An 18276-nucleotide genomic window follows, 5' to 3' on the forward strand; every position below is an offset into this window, starting at 1 on the left:
TAAGGTAATAAAAACTGCTTATTATTACGAAATAATAGTATTTTTACATCATGTATGTACATAAACTTGTTGTCGGACACTCCATAAACCAAAATAAGCCCTTAAAAATATTGAGGAATGTACTCTTTAACACGCATTACTAATGTGGGAATACGAAGGAAGGTTATGCAGCGACTGTGTTCTTCCACAACCAGGCACTGACTGCACAATATAATATTTTGCGATCTTTAACGGCATGTTTATTGCTTGCTCGCTCTATCTGGTTCCGCGCAACTTGTGTTACTTCAGTACTGTCATGCACGAACCAGTGGGCGGGGCTAGAGAAGTAGTTGTTGATATCCTTCTGTGGAGGCGGTGTTCAACCTATCAATGATAGGTTCATTCCAGGACCTGGCGTTCGCTGGGCCTGGTGTCAATAACAGTTGCAATTTCAGTAACAAGGGCGTTTTCAGTTCTGACAATTACAGGATGTTTGCTTCAATACGATTCCCTCTTATATAACAAAAACACGGGTTAAAAGTAATGTCTTAATTCATTGCTCCTTTAAATTTATTTGCTCAATACTAGTACATTTTATTGTATGTTTTTATTTCATGAAACCTTGCCAAAATATCTTTGGTGTTCAGCATTAGATAAGGTGACCGGGGACATTTTCTATAGTTAAATGGTAAAAATATAAAAAAGATAAAGGCAGGAAGCATAACAAACATGTGAATCAAAATGAAGGGCGATGAATATATTGCAAGGCACTGTATGGCAAACACTTTATCCAAAGCAATACTCACTTAATGACTGTGTTCTCTGAAAATGAAATTATGATCTTGTCTTGTGCTGTTGTTTTGTACAGTTTTAAAACTGTTGTTAACACAGAGTTTTGTTCATTTCAGATATGATGGAAGTGAATAAGGACAGTCAAGATGAAGTAAAAGATGCTGATGAGAAACATCAGTGTGCACAAAAATCCCAGAATGTTTCACCAAACGGAGCTCTGAGAACAGGAGATAAAAAACTTGGAAAGAGATCCCCAATAACCGGACACATGAGAACTCACACCGCAGAGAAACCATTCACATGTCATCAGTGTGGAAAGAGTTGGACAAGAGCAAGTTACTTTAAGATACACATGAGAATTCACACCGGAGAGAAACCCTTCACATGCATTGAGTGTGGAAAGAGTTTTACAACTACAAGTTACCTTAAGAGACACATGAGAATTCACACCGGAGAGAAACCGTTCACGTGCAAACAGTGTGGAAAGAGTTTGACAAGAGCAAGTCACTTTAAGATACACATGAGAATTCACACCGGAGAGAAACCGTTCAAGTGTCATCACTGTGAAAAGTGTTTTTCAGACCCAGGTCACTTTAAGATACACATGAGAATTCACACCGGGGAGAAACCATTCATGTGTCAACAGTGTGGAAAGAGTTTTACACAATCAGGAAGCCTCAAGTTTCACATGAGAATTCACACTGGAGAGAAACCTCACGCATGTCTACAGTGTGGAAAGATTTTTACAAACACAAGTCACCTTAAGAGACACAAGAGAATTCACACCGGAGAGAAACCTCACGTATGTCAACAGTGTGGAAAGACTTTTACACAAACAGGAAACCTTAAAACACACATGAGAATTCACACCGGAGAGAAACCTCACGCATGCCTACAGTGTGGAAAGAGTTTTAAACGTATAAGTCACCTTAAGACACACATGAGAATTCACACTGGCGAGAAACCTCACGCATGTCTACAGTGTGGAAAGACTTTTACAAACACAAGTCACCTTAAAGAACACATGAGGATTCACACTGGAGAGAAACCTCACAAATGTCTACAGTGTGAAAAGAGTTTTACTTCTGGTGGTCCTCTAAAGATTCACATGAGAATTCACACCGGAGAGAAACCTTACGCATGTCTACAGTGTGGAAAGACTTTTACAAACACAAGTCACCTTACAGAACACATGAGAATTCACACCGGAGAGAAACCTCACGCATGTCTTCAGTGTGGAAAGACTTTTACAAATACGAGTCACCTTAAGAGACACATGAGGATTCACACTGGAGAGAAACCTCACAAATGTCTACAGTGTGAAAAGAGTTTTACTTCTGGTGGTCCTCTAAAGATTCACATGAGAATTCACACCGGAGAGAAACCTCACGCATGTCTTCAGTGTGGAAAGACTTTTACAAATACGAGGAGTCNTGGAGGCAGCAAACGAAACCAACCAAACAGTCAACAGGAAACCGATGCTTCCGAAGATGACCCACTAGACCGACAGGAGAAAACCTTTCCAGGCTTGTACACGAGACTGACGGGAAAATTCACTGGAAGAAGATCCACTTTATCCGGCAGGAGAGGAAAAATCCACACTGGAACCCACTGACCGACAAGGTAACATAGCTGGGGTAAGAGCTCACATAGACCGACTGGGTAGATGCATACTTTCTGGCATCCGTAGAGCAAAATCCCTCTGGAACCGCCCCACCGACCAAAGAGAGAAGAATCCAGGCAGCAAATCCAATGCTGCGGGAAGACAACACACCACGTGGCAAACACAGCTCTGGAGCCTGAACAAAAACAAGAGGTGATATCAACCGTATCCCAAGATAAGCGAACAGAACTTCGCCGGAAGAAACACTGAAGATCTGACACCGGACGGAGGAAAGAGAGGGTCTAAAAAGGAAATAAATCACGAGAGAAAACGAGAAACCAGGAGGGAGAGATAGAAAAATCAGAACCAACCCAGGTGAAGAGAGTGAAACACTAATGAGGAGTAGTTAACGACACAAGGACTAATTAACTGCTCTCAAGGATTACCTCCTGTGTCTCTGCTAGAATTTTTGTGCCCAGTGTTTTGCTGGCCTTGTCTCACTCACTCGCCGTGGGCGAGTTTTTCGTTCTCTCTCTCAGCTGCGGCCGTCCGCTGGATATAGGACTCCTTGGCCTCCTTCCCTTTTTGGCCGAGCGCTCGAGCCTTTTTGCCCTGGTGTATTAGAGACTCTGTCTCTCCACACGTCTGTGCGAAGGACTTTTTTGGAGCATTATTTTCTCACCGTTTTAACGGTCCTTGTTTTTGTATTGTCCTTGTATGATTTTTGGGCTGTGTTGAGACATTATTAAAAGTTCTATTTTCCCTGCATTTGACTCTCGTATTTTCCTGCCAGAACCCTAACATGCTGTATCAATTAAATTTATCCCACATTTGAATTAGTTCCTATGTGAAAAATGATCTAGTGTACTTTAGTATTTACTACAGTAAACTACTAAAACTCATCGATACTAGTGTTTTTGAGTCTTATCATAGTAAATATTTAAGTATACTACAGTATTTATAGTATTTACAAATGACTAAATGTAAATGTATTTGCTACAATTTATCCAATTACTACAGTTAATACAACAACATATTCTAGTGCAAAGTATAATACAGTTTACTATATTAAATACAAAATGTTTCATCTAAATCTGTGTTTTTTGTATAGATTTGAATTATATGGCACAGCATCGTGATACTACTTGGTATCGAGACACTTCAGCTGGTATAGTATCGTAAGACATGTTTATGGTACCGTGACAACCCTAGAATCTCCCCGCACCGGGGCTATTTTTAAATTGCAGGCTTATTAAAATAATGGGCGGTAAACTATACAGATCCGATCAGTTATCCAGATGTGGAAGCCACTTGTTGACAAGTGTAAACGCGCTGTGTCCTGATTGTCTGAAGATCCGATCTGGTTGTTCGGATCACCGAGATCGCATGTTAATGCCAAATGTAAACGCACCCTTTGTTTTTTTTTAAATAACAAAATAAATATTTAATCAATTTAGCCCACTTGGATATATAAAAGTTATGATCTTTTATCAGGCCATTTATTTTATATTTTAATATCCACAGTATGTATGTATTGTAGGCTCTGTGGCTTTAGGGGAATGCCCTCTTAATAGAAGTCTGATCGTTAATATTTGTAAATAAAAAAGCTACAAACAACAAATTTAATGTAAGAATTAAATTGCTTTCATCATAAACAGAAAACATTACTTACTAAATTAGCCTTTCCATGCCTTTCATACCAGAACTACTTCTATCTTTAAATTCCCAATTAGAACAAAATGTGATCCTGTTAGTGAAAACACAGTGAGTCTTTTTACTGTTTTCTACATAAAATCATCCTACAGAATATTCTGTGAAAATATAACAACAATATCTTCAATATTGACTGAATAATGCCATCTCAAAGATTAAAATTTTAGTTAATGCTTGAGATTAATCTTTGATGCTTGTTATTTAATAATTAATTCGTTTATGAGACTTTAGCCTGGGTTTTCACAGGGACACAAATGTTTACATGCTGATCAATAATGCTAATGATTAAATGTAGGCTAGATAAAAACGTTCATAAAATATCGCACATCTGGTTGAAAGGTTAGAAATATAGAAATATAGCAAACAGTAAACAGACAAAAACAAATACTTTAATATTGATGCATTTTGTTTACTGTTGTGTCTCCATTTATCTGCTCTGCGTGTCTGCACTACTGTTGTTAAAATAAGCACGTGTCTGCTGCTCTTCATGCGGCGCGTCTTTGGAGGGAGAAAAGCAGCACACGCGGAGCGGAAAGGGTTCAAATGAAGCGCGTTTATAGCTAAAAGATATCACAGGATATAGCGACAAAAGATCAATTACATAAATGTCCCTGAGTACACGTGATGTGATTCTCCGTTGTGTAGACGCGCGGCTCAATTTAAACAACTGAAAGAGTCAAAATTTTAAATGTCTCGCGGTCCGGATGTAACGAAGCAAAGGTCCGGATCCGGCCCGCGGTCAGCCAGTTGACGATGCCTGTTCTATTCGTTCAGCGGTCGAGACGCACCTACTCTGCGCCAGCGCGTCACGTGTGCTTATCTCACATATGCGGTAGAGAGAGAAGTCTCTGTGAGAAGGGAGACAATCTGTGTCTCTAAGTGGTTTACATAGCTTCATATTTTCATTCACAATCGCCGTTAAAACACAGCAAACTTGAAGCGTGACTGCAGGCGAGTCACCCCGAAACTCATTACAAAGGCAGCACAAACGTTTTTAAATGCCAATGTTAATTTATCCGCTAACGTGAGCTGCTGTAACGTGAGCTGCTGCATAATGTGATATGCAACATAAAGTAAGCCAAAAAAAAACAGCGCTGTTCCGATCAGAGAAGCAATGAGTCGGACTGTATATTAAAAGAGCGAATGACATGCGTAAAAAACAGGTATGTGATCTGCATGATCGAAGAAATGTAATACAGTTTATGTAATATGTCTTTTTGAAAGATTTTTCTCAATCATTACTGTCTGCAAAGACAGCGCAGCTTCAAAGAGCCACGAGCCAATAGCGCTTGAGCGTGAGCTCTGTCAGAGCGTTTCATTGGTTGAATGTATTGTACTGAATGAACACGGCCTTCACTGAACAAACGAGTCAATTGAGTCAAAATGAGACTGAATGAACTGCTACATGTTGTTCATGGTCTAATATTCTCTGTGTTACAGCAATGCATATCAAGTAGTTACTCAACTTTTCTGAAAAATAAAGGTAATGACCCGGTTTAATTTAATTCCAAGGTGAAGTAAATTATGTCGAAACAGTTAAATCTTTGTATGGAATATTTAATTACACCAATTAAATGAGTTAATCCAGATAAATTTTAGTAGACTAATATAATGTAGATTTCGTCGACTAAAAATAGACTAAAACTATGATAAATTGGGATGACTAAAACTAAATAGCAGACTATGACTAAAACTAAATCAAAATTTGCTGTCAAAATTGACACTGATCTTAATTCTAATTTCAGTTAAGCCTTAAAATGTTAAAATTCCTTATTAAATTGTATGTGCAACAAAATACGTTACTGAAATTGTTAATATTTTGAAAATAAATGTTATTTGAATTTTTAATTTTGTTCAAAATATCGAGATTATATTTTACGTCATCGAAAAAGAACATGGCGGCCTCCTTAGGTTAAAATGAGTATTACATTTAGGTTTTTTTAAAGAAATGAAAATATTTGATGCGTTTCTAACGACAAATGCGAGTAGTGCAAGGCTATTACAACGTATTAACCCATACATCTCTCTATACCCTGAGTTCCATTTAAAGACATTTTGACAAGATCATGACATTAAGAACTTTCTTAGGACCTTTTTTCATAAACTTGAATTCGGCAGTTAGCAAACCTTTCTTCTTAAGAATGTTTTGTGAATCCGGCCCCAGGTTAAATGGTGGACCTGCTTCCATGTCTAACACTCAGCTTTGCAGCGTCTACACGACGTGTCTCATCCTTTTAGGATTATCTAGATTTTTGCTTTTCGGTGCAACTATTTTTGTCTGTGTCCTTGAATTTGATCCTAAACAAGATGAATGCTTATCAATGCATAGCTGAAACTCACTACGTTGTGCCAACAATTTCTGGCCCAGACAATACAGATGAGAAACATTTCTCACTCAGACAGATCACGTAAGTGCCAGTGTCTTTACTCTGATTGGTGGCCACCGCATCTCAACTTTGTCACACCCCTGGACATGCCCACATTTTATTGCCAATGGTCAATGTCATGTCGCCTCAAATTGCCAATTAAGAGCCACCATGATGGAGGGAGCAAAACAGCCTTCACGGCTGACTAACCACTCTTTGGGCACCCTCAAACTGACACACACACACAACACGCGAGAACAGATCTCAGGTTGCGGGCAAGCTTCCCTAGATCAGCATTTAGACCAGCAGGGTTCTCTCTCCCTCCGTAACAAACTTCATTTTCCCAACACAGTTGATTGTTTGCTAGACTCTGTGCGGTCAACCGTCCAAATCAATTTGTTGAGCCATTGAGCTGTATAGATGGGAAGATAATCTGTGTAAAAGCAATCTTCAAGAATACCTTCAAGCATAGGGTACAGAAGAAAGCATCATGCAATAACGCTAAGCATTTGCTCAAAACTAAAAACCGGGAAACCATCCTAAGTACCAGAGAGACACTAAATAAGATTACAGCCGAATCCTCCATCACGGCACAATAAAACCAAGGGCGCTCGAAGAGCTTTCATCAAAATGGTATTTTTCCACTTCATAAAAACTCACAGACCCCGCATTGTTTTCTCCAAAAATGCGATTGCAGTGTCAAACGTCCTTCCTCTTTCTGTATACTTTAGCTCCTCAGTGGGTCTCTGTTTACCAGGAGCTGGCTCCACGTTTAATTACCTCCCTTGCTGCATTACACCTTCAGCCCCTGTGCTCAAACACAGTTTTGCTCTTGTTTCCTTCCATCCAAACCGAGCAGCAGACAAACCCCTCACCAAAAAGCATCACAAACCTTGATGCCCAGCGGAAAAACAGCATACTTATTATCGACCGGCACAGTCCACTAGGCCACTCTCAGTTCAGATATACTGTAATCTTTCAAATGCCGTGGAATGACTGTCCTCACGGCGGCCTCGTGAGAGAAAATGACAGAGAAAATGGAAAAAGCTTGTTAGAGAGAAAATGATCAATTTGTGCCTGAAAGGAGAATAAGAAAATTAGCAAATTGGGTTTGGGGGACGTAATGCCAGCAGGTTTATCGATCGAGCGTCTGTTTTTTATAGGCTTTCACAGAGCTGTATTTGTCATGTGTGTTTTGTGTTGTTGCCTTATCAATCATATAGTAGTGTTCTGTTCATATGCTGTGGAAGCAGGAGCAGAAGACAGTCAGGATACATTCTCTCCACAACATTTATGTCAATATTTTCAAAGCTTTTTCAAGACACTTTCTTTAATGAATATAACCAGATGAATAGGCCACGGTATATAAATGTGACCTCTGTGAGCTTTAGTGATGCCATTATAATATTGCCATTATATTTACATGTGTGTTTGTTAAAAGAACAGTTCACCTTCAAAATGAAAATTTTGCCATTATTTACGCGCCTCTTGTCATTTCAAACCTGTATGACTGTTTTCCGGCAGAACACAAGAGAATATATTTTTTTAAATGTTGGTAACGAAAACCGTTGGTCCCCTTACACTTGCATTGATTTTGTGTCCATACAATAGAAGTCAATGGGGACCAAAGGTTTTTGGTTACCAACACACGAGGAAAGAAAGTCAGGGTGAGTAAATGATGACAGAATTTTCATGTTAAGGTGAACTATCCCTTTAACATAAAAAAGTCATTCATATTTTAGACCAGTGGTTCTTAACAGGGGGACCGTGGTCCACAAGGGGGCCCCAGCTGACTTCCAAGATGACTTGCAGTATAATTTAAAATGAGACAAAATGAGTATTGAATAACATATATAACATATTTCTTATAATGAATAAACATTTTTTCAGTTTGAATGATGTTGAATACAATGAGGGGCATTTGAGTAAAAAAGGTTGAAAACCCCTGTTTTAGACGATTTTGTTGTCTCTGTCATATGTTACATTTAGCCTAACTTGCTGTATTAAACCAATACCAAAGTCACGTTAAGTCGTCGTTGCAGTAAATTTTGATTTAGGGGTGTTGTTAGGCACAATGCTGAGTGGAATAAATTCACTGTAAACCATGGCTTCACATGGCTTATTGCTTTTACAAAACAGCAATCCCATCTATCTGGCGAGGTTTCATCAGATAAATACACAGCAACAAAATGTAATGATGTTGACAAAAAATATATAATTTTCTGCCAAGCAATGTAGTTCTTCAGAAGCGTAATGATTGCTAAGCAACAAAGGCACAGCAACAGGACGCATACTAATGTAATGAAGACATGTGTATGTTTTGGAAATATGTTTTATAACTATTTGCTTATATTTTACATATATCTTTTACATTCCAATTTTCTAAATATTCACAAGAAATATTAAGTTATTTGTTTTTGAAAGAGTGTACTTTGTATGCTATTTAATATCATTGTGACATTATTGACAAATAAACCGTACGTGTCCCATGGTGTGACAGCAAAAATTTAGAAAAAAACGAACAATGAAGATCAATCTCTTTTATGCTACTTTATACTATAAATATACACTCACCTAAAGGATTATTAGGAACACCTGTTCAATTTCTCATTAATGCAATTATCTAATCAACCAATCACATGGCAGTTGCTTCAATGCATTTAGGGGTGTGGTCCTGGTCAAGACAATCTCCTGAACTCCAAACTGAATGTCAGAATGGGAAAGAAAGGTGATTTAAGCAATTTTGAGCGTGGCATGGTTGTTGGTGCCAGACGGGCCGGTCTGAGTATTTCACAATCTGCTCAGTTACTGGGATTTTCACGCACAACCATTTCTAGGGTTTACAAAGAATGGTGTGAAAAGGGAAAAACATCCAGTATGCGGCAGTCCTGTGGGCGAAAATGCCTTGTTGATGCTAGAGGTCAGAGGAGAATGGGCCGACTGATTCAAGCTGATAGAAGAGCAACTTTGACTGAAATAACCACTCGTTACAACCGAGGTATGCAGCAAAGCATTTGTGAAGCCACAACACGCACAACCTTGAGGCAGATGGGCTACAACAGCAGAAGACCCCACCGGGTACCACTCATCTCCACTACAAATAGGAAAAAGAGGCTACAATTTGCACGAGCTCACCAAAATTGGACAGTTGAAGACTGGAAAAATGTTGCCTGGTCTGATGAGTCTCGATTTCTGTTGAGACATTCAAATGGTAGAGTCAGAATTTGGCGTAAACAGAATGAGAACATGGATCCATCATGCCTTGTTACCACTGTGCAGGCTGGTGGTGGTGGTGTAATGGTGTGGGGGATGTTTTCTTGGCACACTTTAGGCCCCTTAGTGCCAATTGGGCATCGTTTAAATGCCACGGCCTACCTGAGCATTGTTTCTGACCATGTCCATCCCTTTATGACCACCATGTACCCATCCTCTAATGGCTACTTCCAGCAGGATAATGCACCATGTCACAAAGCTCGAATCATTTCAAATTGGTTTCTTGAACATGACAATGAGTTCACTGTACTAGAATGGCCCCCACAGTCACCAGATCTCAACCCGATAGAACATCTTTGGGATGTGGTGGAACGGGAGCTTCGTGCCCTGGATGTGCATCCCACAAATCTCCATCAACTGCAAGATGCTATCCTATCAATATGGGCCAACATTTCTAAAGAATGCTTTCAGCACCTTGTTGAATCAATGCCACGTAGAATTAAGGCAGTTCTGAAGGCGAAAGGGGGTCAAACACCGTATTAGTATGGTGTTCCTAATAATCCTTTAGGTGAGTGTATATTTTTAATAATTATTATTGTACTGAACGTCATGCGCTTCTAGCGGCTAGCCTCGTCTGCGTACAGCTAAACACAATTATGAAGATGACCACAGAACATTTCAATCTGAATGGGAGCATTTATATTTTTTGTTGAAAGAAATGGAAAACCATTCTGCTTGATATGCCAGATTTCGCTGTCGCATTTTAAGGCTTCAAAATCTTGTAAGCCATTTCTCCACATTCCATCCTAGCGTGGGCCAGGATTTCCCAAAGACAGTGAACTTCGAAAGCACAAGGTAAAAACGTTAAAACGTCAGCCAGAGAAGCAAACTCAGCTCTTTCAGAAATTTACCAAAGACCAGAGACTGTCACATTAGCATCATATCAGCTGGCATGGAATATTGCGCATGCTAAAAAGCCACACAGTGAAGGGGACTTCATTAAAAATGCTGTCAACACACCATGCAGACTCTTAAGCATAGATAACTATAGTAATACACGTAGCGAACCGTGACGTTTGAGCTCTTAGATTGTGTTAAAGAGTACATTCCTCAATATTTTTAAGGGCTTATTTTGGTTTATGGAGTGTCCGACAACAAGTTTATGTACATACATGATGTAAAAATACTATTATTTCGTAATAATAAGCAGTTTTTATTACCTTACTTCTTGACTGACTCTCAAATGATTCGTTCCGCGATTCATCTGTGTAATCTCCGCCTTTCCGCCAGCGTAGTCTGATCTGATTGGTCAGATAGTGTAGTCTGCTGTGATTGGTCAGATGGTCTAGTCTGCTGTGATTGGTCAAATGGTCTAGTCTGCTGTGATTGGTCAAATGGTCTAGTCTGCTGTGATTGGTCAAACGCGTTCAGCATGTGTCGCAAATGGACCGCCTATCATTACTGCTGTATTACGGTTTGCAGGTGGTTGGATATTAACAGTGTATAGAGAGAGATGGCGTCGATTTTATTATGGAGCGAAAATTGTGCCTAAATTTAACAAACAAATCCAGCATTTTGCAAACAAACGCAACCTTTTTTGCAAAAGAAACTAAACTCTGAAACAAACAGAAAGCGTTTTACAAATACATAATGCAATTCGAGAGAAAATGCAAAGGTGTAACATATAAATGTACTGTGTTTAAGTCTCACCTTTTTATGAGATTCTCTCAGCTTGATTTTCTCACAAATGCGACGTCCAGATTTTCTCACAAATGTGATCGTCCAGATTTTCTCACAAATGTGACCGTGCAGATTTTCTCACAAATGTGACCGTACAGATTTTCTCAGTTATGCAACTTCTCCCAAAACAGCAGATAGTTCAATTGTTTGACTTAGATTTATATTACTGTTTTTTTGTGCTGGTTTATTTTATTGCAAAAATTGCCCAAATAGCTTGAAATAGCCAAAAAAATAGCAGCATTCATTTTAAACCTAAATAGGCTAATGGCAACCAAACAAAGCCGACGACTGACTGAAACAACTGCCACGACGATTTATTTGCTTTTCCATCTTTTATAGCCTAGAAAGCTCTCTACTTTAATGCCATAGTGTTTAGACATAATGTTAAATACTTTTTATCTATGAGTTGTTATGTATAAAAGTCAAACATATGTATCAGTGCAACTTTCATGCAGAAAAATCACTAAAAACCGAGTCACATCTCAGAAAGAGCGCAAAATACTATACTGAAATCTTACAAAAAATTGACATATAAAAATATAAATAAATATAAATCAGGCCCGGTTCCTGCCAGGTGCAGAAGTGTGGACTAGCAGATATCCTGGGTGGGGATATACCCCAACCACACAGACAGTATAGCTGCAGACAAAATTAAGAGTCCATTTAAAAAGTATTTTCCTCTTTTTCTGATAAGAATGTGATTTGGTAAAATGATCATTTTTGTTTATTTCTGTGAACTTTTGACAACATTTCTCCCAAATTTCATATAATTTATTTTTATTTATTTGGAGAAAATGAACTGGTGAAAGCAGGTGAAAACAGAAAAGATGATCTGCATTTTTAAAACAGAAACACAGCAAAAACAAGTTCATATTTAGTTTTAAGCAACACAAAACTAAGAAAACGTTAGAAAACGTAAAAAAATGTTTTATGAAATAACCCAGATTTTTTTTAATTAGTTTGTTATCGTGCTCAGTCACTCTTGAGGTTTGCTTTTGTTGGAATTCAACAAACACTGCAGTATATGACTGCAATACATGCAGGATTTAAATGATTTATTTTTATATAAATATAAAAAACAGACAACATTTCATTGATGTTTTACACCTTAAATAAAGCGGTTATGTAAACTGGACATAAATAGAAGCCTACAAAATAAAGTGGGCTAAGAACATTCCCCATTCACTGAACGATCACTGATTTCTGTTTAATTTCTTTTAATGAATTGAATGAATTAATCTGATTACACTGCACAATGAACTTTACATCGTGTCTGCTGTTTTTTATGTGGTATCGTGAGCGCGCATCGCGCCTAAACTGAACTATTTTGCACATTGTTTCGCTACCACCTGCAGAGTGAATTGGGGTGTTTGAGATGGAGAGAAACAGATTTATTTCTGAAGCGGGAGCTTCGGAAGATGGAGCTTTCAGTCATTACTGAAAGTCAATAGGTTAAAATCTAGCCTATATATTGCAAGCAAATAATAGCTGTTTGTTAACAGCACAAAATAAGACCGCAAAAACGAAGAAATGAATCTGATTTTACTGCACAATTAATTTGACATGCTTAATTTTACATATGTGCAGTGCATCTAAAATTCCTTTGCACAGTATTTTGCTTCCACCTGTAGCATGTAGCATGCTTCTCTGTTACAAACTAAAGCCAGAGCAGTGAAGTGAAGAGTGACGTTGCTTTCAGCCAATAGAAAATACAACAATTTTTGGTGTTATTTTTTGATTCTCATTGGGTGGGCAAGACAGATGTTTAGGGGGATTCAGCCCACCCCTGCCCATGCCTAGAGCAAGCCCTGATATAAACACAAAATTATGTCAAAATTCCCTTATAAGAAAGTATCCTTGAAAAAGTAGTTTGTTTTGTGAACGTAATCAGTTGGGAAACAAGAACGAGACAATGAGATGGGGTGGAAGGGGTGACAACATTGCAAATGCATCCAGTTTGTTGTATGTTATTTGTATATTAAAACCAATGCATAATTCATTATATATTATTAAAAACAGCAACTGATTATTATTAACAGTTTCAATAAATTTCATGAGACTAACTGAATGAAACTTGATGAATGAAATTAATTTAGTTTCTGGCACTGGCAAGGGTGGCACTCAAGGTAATGTTCATGGCTTCTTCCTATAGAAACTAATTCTCAATAGCACCACCTGCTGTTGCACATGCATTTGTGAGAAAATCTGCACGATCACATTTGTGAGAAAATCTGCACGGTCACATTTGTGAGAAAATCTGGACGATCACATTTGTGAGAAAATCTGGACGTCACATTTGTGAGAAAATCAAGCTGAGAGAATCTCATAAAAAGGTGAGACTTAAACACAGTACATTTATATGTTACACCTTTGCATTTTCTCTCGAATTGCATTATGTATTTGTAAAACGCTTTCTGTTTGTTTCAGAGTTTAGTTTCTTTTTCAAAAAAGGTTGCGTTTGTTTGCAAAACGCTGGATTTGTTTGTTAAGTTTAGGCACAATTTTCGCTCCATATTTTACCTTACCAGTTCGAGCCCGAGTCTGACGAATCATTCTTTAATCCTTATACAGATGCCAGTAAGAAAAAGGACTGTTTTAGACACTTCTCTTGTAACAGTTAGTTATCACGGCATACAGTGTACGGTGTTCGTATCTTCAGATGTTATTATAACTATAGTACACCACGCAGTTCTTGAAATAAAGACTTTGCGAGTTAATATGGTTGAACACTTACATTAGCGCAACGAGTTTATAGCTAACGTTAGGTAAACAAACAGTAACAACCCCAAAAATAACGGTAACGTTAGCTAAACACAGACATGAGATAACGTCACACAAATTTAATTTTAAGTAAAGACAAAAATAAAGAGTCACACTTACAGGTTGTGATTCGGTGGAGCTTACAGGTCCAAATAAAGTTGGTATTGCAACATCTTTTAAGGAAAGACGTTTAATGTATCCTGCAGTAAAGGCGCCAAGATTGATGAAGCAATCTTCGGTAAAATGACGCGCGCAAAGTAAAACGTTCGGTTTATACTCCTTTGGTGTCGTTTGAAAAATAAATAGTAACCATTTTTTCCTCAGAAGTTCTTCCTTTGGTAGTGAAAATAAGACTGACTTAGTTTCACTACATAGAACACAGCTTCTCTTAGACATGATGCACACGTCACGAACGAGCTAGTACAGTGTTTGGGGAGGAGAGAGTTAAGTTTTCGCAGTCAGTAGGCGGGGATTTTTCTAGTGACGTAGGTACATTGTGGTTAAAGATTCGGACAGGTCATGGCTTGTTCGCGTGATTCAGAGTCGATTACCTTTTTTATAAGCTAATAACTTTGTTATTCGTTCACCTTCGGATTTACAACTTGGCAGATTGCTTACATTCAAACACGGCAAAATTAAACACTTCATGAAATGTATTTTTTATGATCTCGAGGAATGTACTCTTTAAGTACTTGTTTTCATTGCCTTATGTTGAAGTAAGGTCAATTTAATGTGACAGAATAGATTTATTTCAAAAGAAAAGCCAGGTCATTCCATCTCTTCTCAACATTATTCGTCACAAAACGACATCATTAGGAGGAGTATGGAGGACCTGTGGGCTCCATGTTGCTATGGTAACAGGAGACCCCATCATGCAGATGGAATTATAAATTAACTGTCATGTTATATGTGCTTTGTGGTCATGAAGCAGCATACCCTCAGCCACTGCTTCTCGGTTAACGCGTCACTGTAGTCGACATCTCTGCGGTGGCGGGATCCCCGGCCGAAGATCTTGTCCTCGTCTTCCTCGCAGGTCAGGCGTTCCACCTCCGCATCATCTTTCAGGATCCAAGATGGCAACTCGTCTTCCTCCATTAGCCGAGGTTTACGCTTTGGGTTGCGTGCATCCTCTCGACGGCGGTCTAAATCCATTCGCTTCAAGTGGCGTTAATGAATAATGTTAGTTCCAGTGTAAATGGTACAGTTCCTGTTCAAGTCATGAATGGCTTTCAATTACACAGATTCTCAAAAGTGAGAACATGCAGAACTCAAAACGTGAGTTACTTTTGAAAAAGTGCAAGGAACAATTCGTGCAAGTAGCAAATTTTGTGCAATTTCAGTCTTACCATGAAGAGCTCAAATTCTTCCTCACTACGGGCAATCATTTGATTGAGAGTTTCATCATCTGGAACTTCATCCTCCTCCTGATGTCACACAAATACATACATTAAGAATCACATACAGAAAAACTGCAACATTAACATTAGGGCTGTCATGATTATGAAATTTGATTGACGATTAATTGTCTAATAAATCATTGCGATTATGGCGATTAATTGTCTGTTTTTGAGCTTTGACATTTAATTCTCATACATTTTTGATTCAGCGATTGAAACGACCATATTGGTCTGAATGCAAGACTATGTTTTTTTCTTGGAAATACATCGGAAAAAATTGGGTCATTTAAGGTTTAGGCTTTTACCTGTCAATAATACAACCACCAAATACTTGTAAATTAAGTGAATTGATCAGGTGTGAATTGAAGCCACCATTAAAATGCTATCAGTCTTAGAAAAGCTTCTAGTCTGTTTTTTTCTCACTTGCAAGACTACAATTAAATTTTACTTGTGTGTTAATGAAATTTTGGTAGACTGGTTTTCACACTGAGATTTGCTTAAATAATATTAAATTGTACTGCAGGTAATTTGTATATGTTTTAGTTTTTTTTTTAAGTGATTGTGTTGTGATGGTACATTTTACAAGTATTACCATGCTTTAGTAACAATATATACACTAAAATATGCAATATGCAGATATGCTACAGCTCCCCCTAGTGTCTTCTATAGAGATGTGCAATAATTGCGATGATCTGAAACCACCGCGATGAGGTCAAACAATCGCGATGAGACAATTATTTAATAATCGTGACAGCCCTAATTGACATTTTTCATATATGTAAACTGGGAGAAAACACACCTGTCGTTGGTCGGTCAAATAAACAGTCAAATTTTGAACAAATGCCATTAGCTGAAACAACAACTTCAATGTTTTGATATTGCCACAGAGGCATGATCTTTACGCATTTTAGAAAACCTTATTACTTACTTATTATTCCTCTTTGATCATCTTTGGATGATTATTTTTAGTTTAAAAAAATATACAGGCAATCTCAGACAACTAAGACAAGTTAGTGGTTCTCAAACTGTGGTACGCATACCTCTAGTGGTACTTGAAGAGACCCCGGTGGTATGTGACACGACAGAAAACTCTATATTTTAATTTACATTTCGTGTTTTAAATACAATTCCAAATGTTTAATACATGATTGATAAATACGGAATACATCTCAGCCTATGTGCAATTTGAAAATAGTTGTATGAATGATTGTTTATTTATCATTGGCCGATGTAACTCAGGCGGGTGACGGGCAGCTCAAACACAGATCGGGAGCAGACAGACGCTTGTGAGTCCCTCACTCTCTCTCTTCCGACGAGCTGCGTGCAAATTAAGTTTCTTATGTATGTCTGCACTTGAACCACTGTTTAAAGATGTTGTTAATGCTATAAAGCGCTAATTCAACACGCGTCTGCATCTACTCAAGGTTAAATCAATGAAGTGCATTGCAATGTAATTTTGACGCGTCGCTTTGACAAGAGCCGCTGCGGTAAAGTGTACGTCTCTGTTTCTTATACTTAAACATCAAGAGAACAGCTGTATATAAGTATATTTATTTATCTTTTGTGTTAAATATTCTTTCCACATTGCTTGTCTTTAATATAAGTTTGTAGTCTTTCTGCAAGTCCCCACAAAGTCAATAAATCCACCATAAAAGTCATTTACAGAGCCCTGTTTACAGTGCACTACAGAAGTGTTTTGTGTCAACTGTTACTGCTGACTAACTTGAAAAACATGTTTTTTAGTTTGAAAACAGCTGGTAAATAAAAACGTCAGTTGTTTGTATTATTAATAGAGCTGTCAAACGATTAATCGCGATTAATCGCATCCAGAACAAATGATTGTGTTTACATACTATTTATCTATGTACTGTACATAATAATTTTGTATTTATAAATACAAACACATACACATGAATACATATTTAGGAAATATTTAAATATATTTATTTATATTTACCAATAATTGAAATTATAAATAAATGATTATACATTTTTTTATTTTTCTTAAATATATGCATGTATTTGTATGTGTTAATAAATACAAAATTATTATGCACAGTACACAAATATATATTATGTAAACACAAACTTTTATTCTGGATGCGATTAATCGCGATTAATCGTTTGACAGCCCTAATACGCCCTTTTCACATGACGTCACGCATCTTCCGTTCTGCCGCGAAGCAGTGTATCGTTACTTCCGCTAGCACTCCAGTTCATAAGGTGGTGGTAATGCCCTTATAGGCTGGTTTGCCAACCGCCAGTAAAACTCAAGAAGAAGAAGCTACTTCCGCTATAGCGCCTATAGTTTACCAAGTCCCTTGCACATCTGCCACAAATACGGCTAGATGATGTACAACGTCTTGCAGACAAATTTTTGCTAACGACAAGATCAAAGCTAGAGAAAGGATACAAATTCTTCGTTGAACAGTACCTGTTTGATTATGAAGGTAAGTGTTTTGTTTTGTTTTCTTTTTGTGTTAGCGAAGGTGCTAGGATAAGTACTTGAATACGTGTTCTGTCAGTTTTTTTCCCACTGTTGTTAAATTCCAGCGCGACTGCAAAACGGAAGTTCTTCTTGTTTGTTGCAAGACGGATGTTATGTAAACTGCTTTGCGAAAAGGCGGAAGTTAAGTGACGTCATTGTGAAAAGGGCCTATTATTAATAATACATTAGAATCGGAGGACGAGGTGTAAAGATAAAGATTCACAC

General features: G+C 37.9%; 2 protein-coding genes across 5 annotated transcripts in view; one reads left to right on the forward strand and one right to left on the reverse strand.

The window, feature by feature from the left end:
* smarca2 (SWI/SNF related, matrix associated, actin dependent regulator of chromatin, subfamily a, member 2) overlaps window positions 1-18276 on the reverse strand; it is a 111705-nt gene that overhangs the window by 33708 nt on the left and 59721 nt on the right. For all 4 annotated transcript variants that reach the window (XM_057323239.1, XM_057323223.1, XM_057323231.1 and 1 more), the window contains exons 27-28: window positions 15513-15590; window positions 15103-15321 (exon numbers count right to left, since the gene is read on the reverse strand). In XM_057323239.1, the coding sequence (XP_057179222.1) occupies window positions 15103-15321; window positions 15513-15590 (297 nt within the window). The remainder of the gene's footprint in view (window positions 1-15102; window positions 15322-15512; window positions 15591-18276) is intronic.
* Window positions 892-2386, forward strand: LOC130565526 (gastrula zinc finger protein XlCGF57.1-like). Its single transcript, XM_057352313.1, has one exon. The coding sequence runs from the start codon at window positions 893-895 to the stop codon at window positions 2384-2386; it is 1494 nt and encodes a 497-aa protein (XP_057208296.1). The 5' UTR covers window position 892.

This window comes from Triplophysa rosa, linkage group LG2, assembly GCF_024868665.1.
Source record: "Triplophysa rosa linkage group LG2, Trosa_1v2, whole genome shotgun sequence".
Lineage (NCBI taxonomy): Eukaryota > Metazoa > Chordata > Actinopteri > Cypriniformes > Nemacheilidae > Triplophysa > Triplophysa rosa.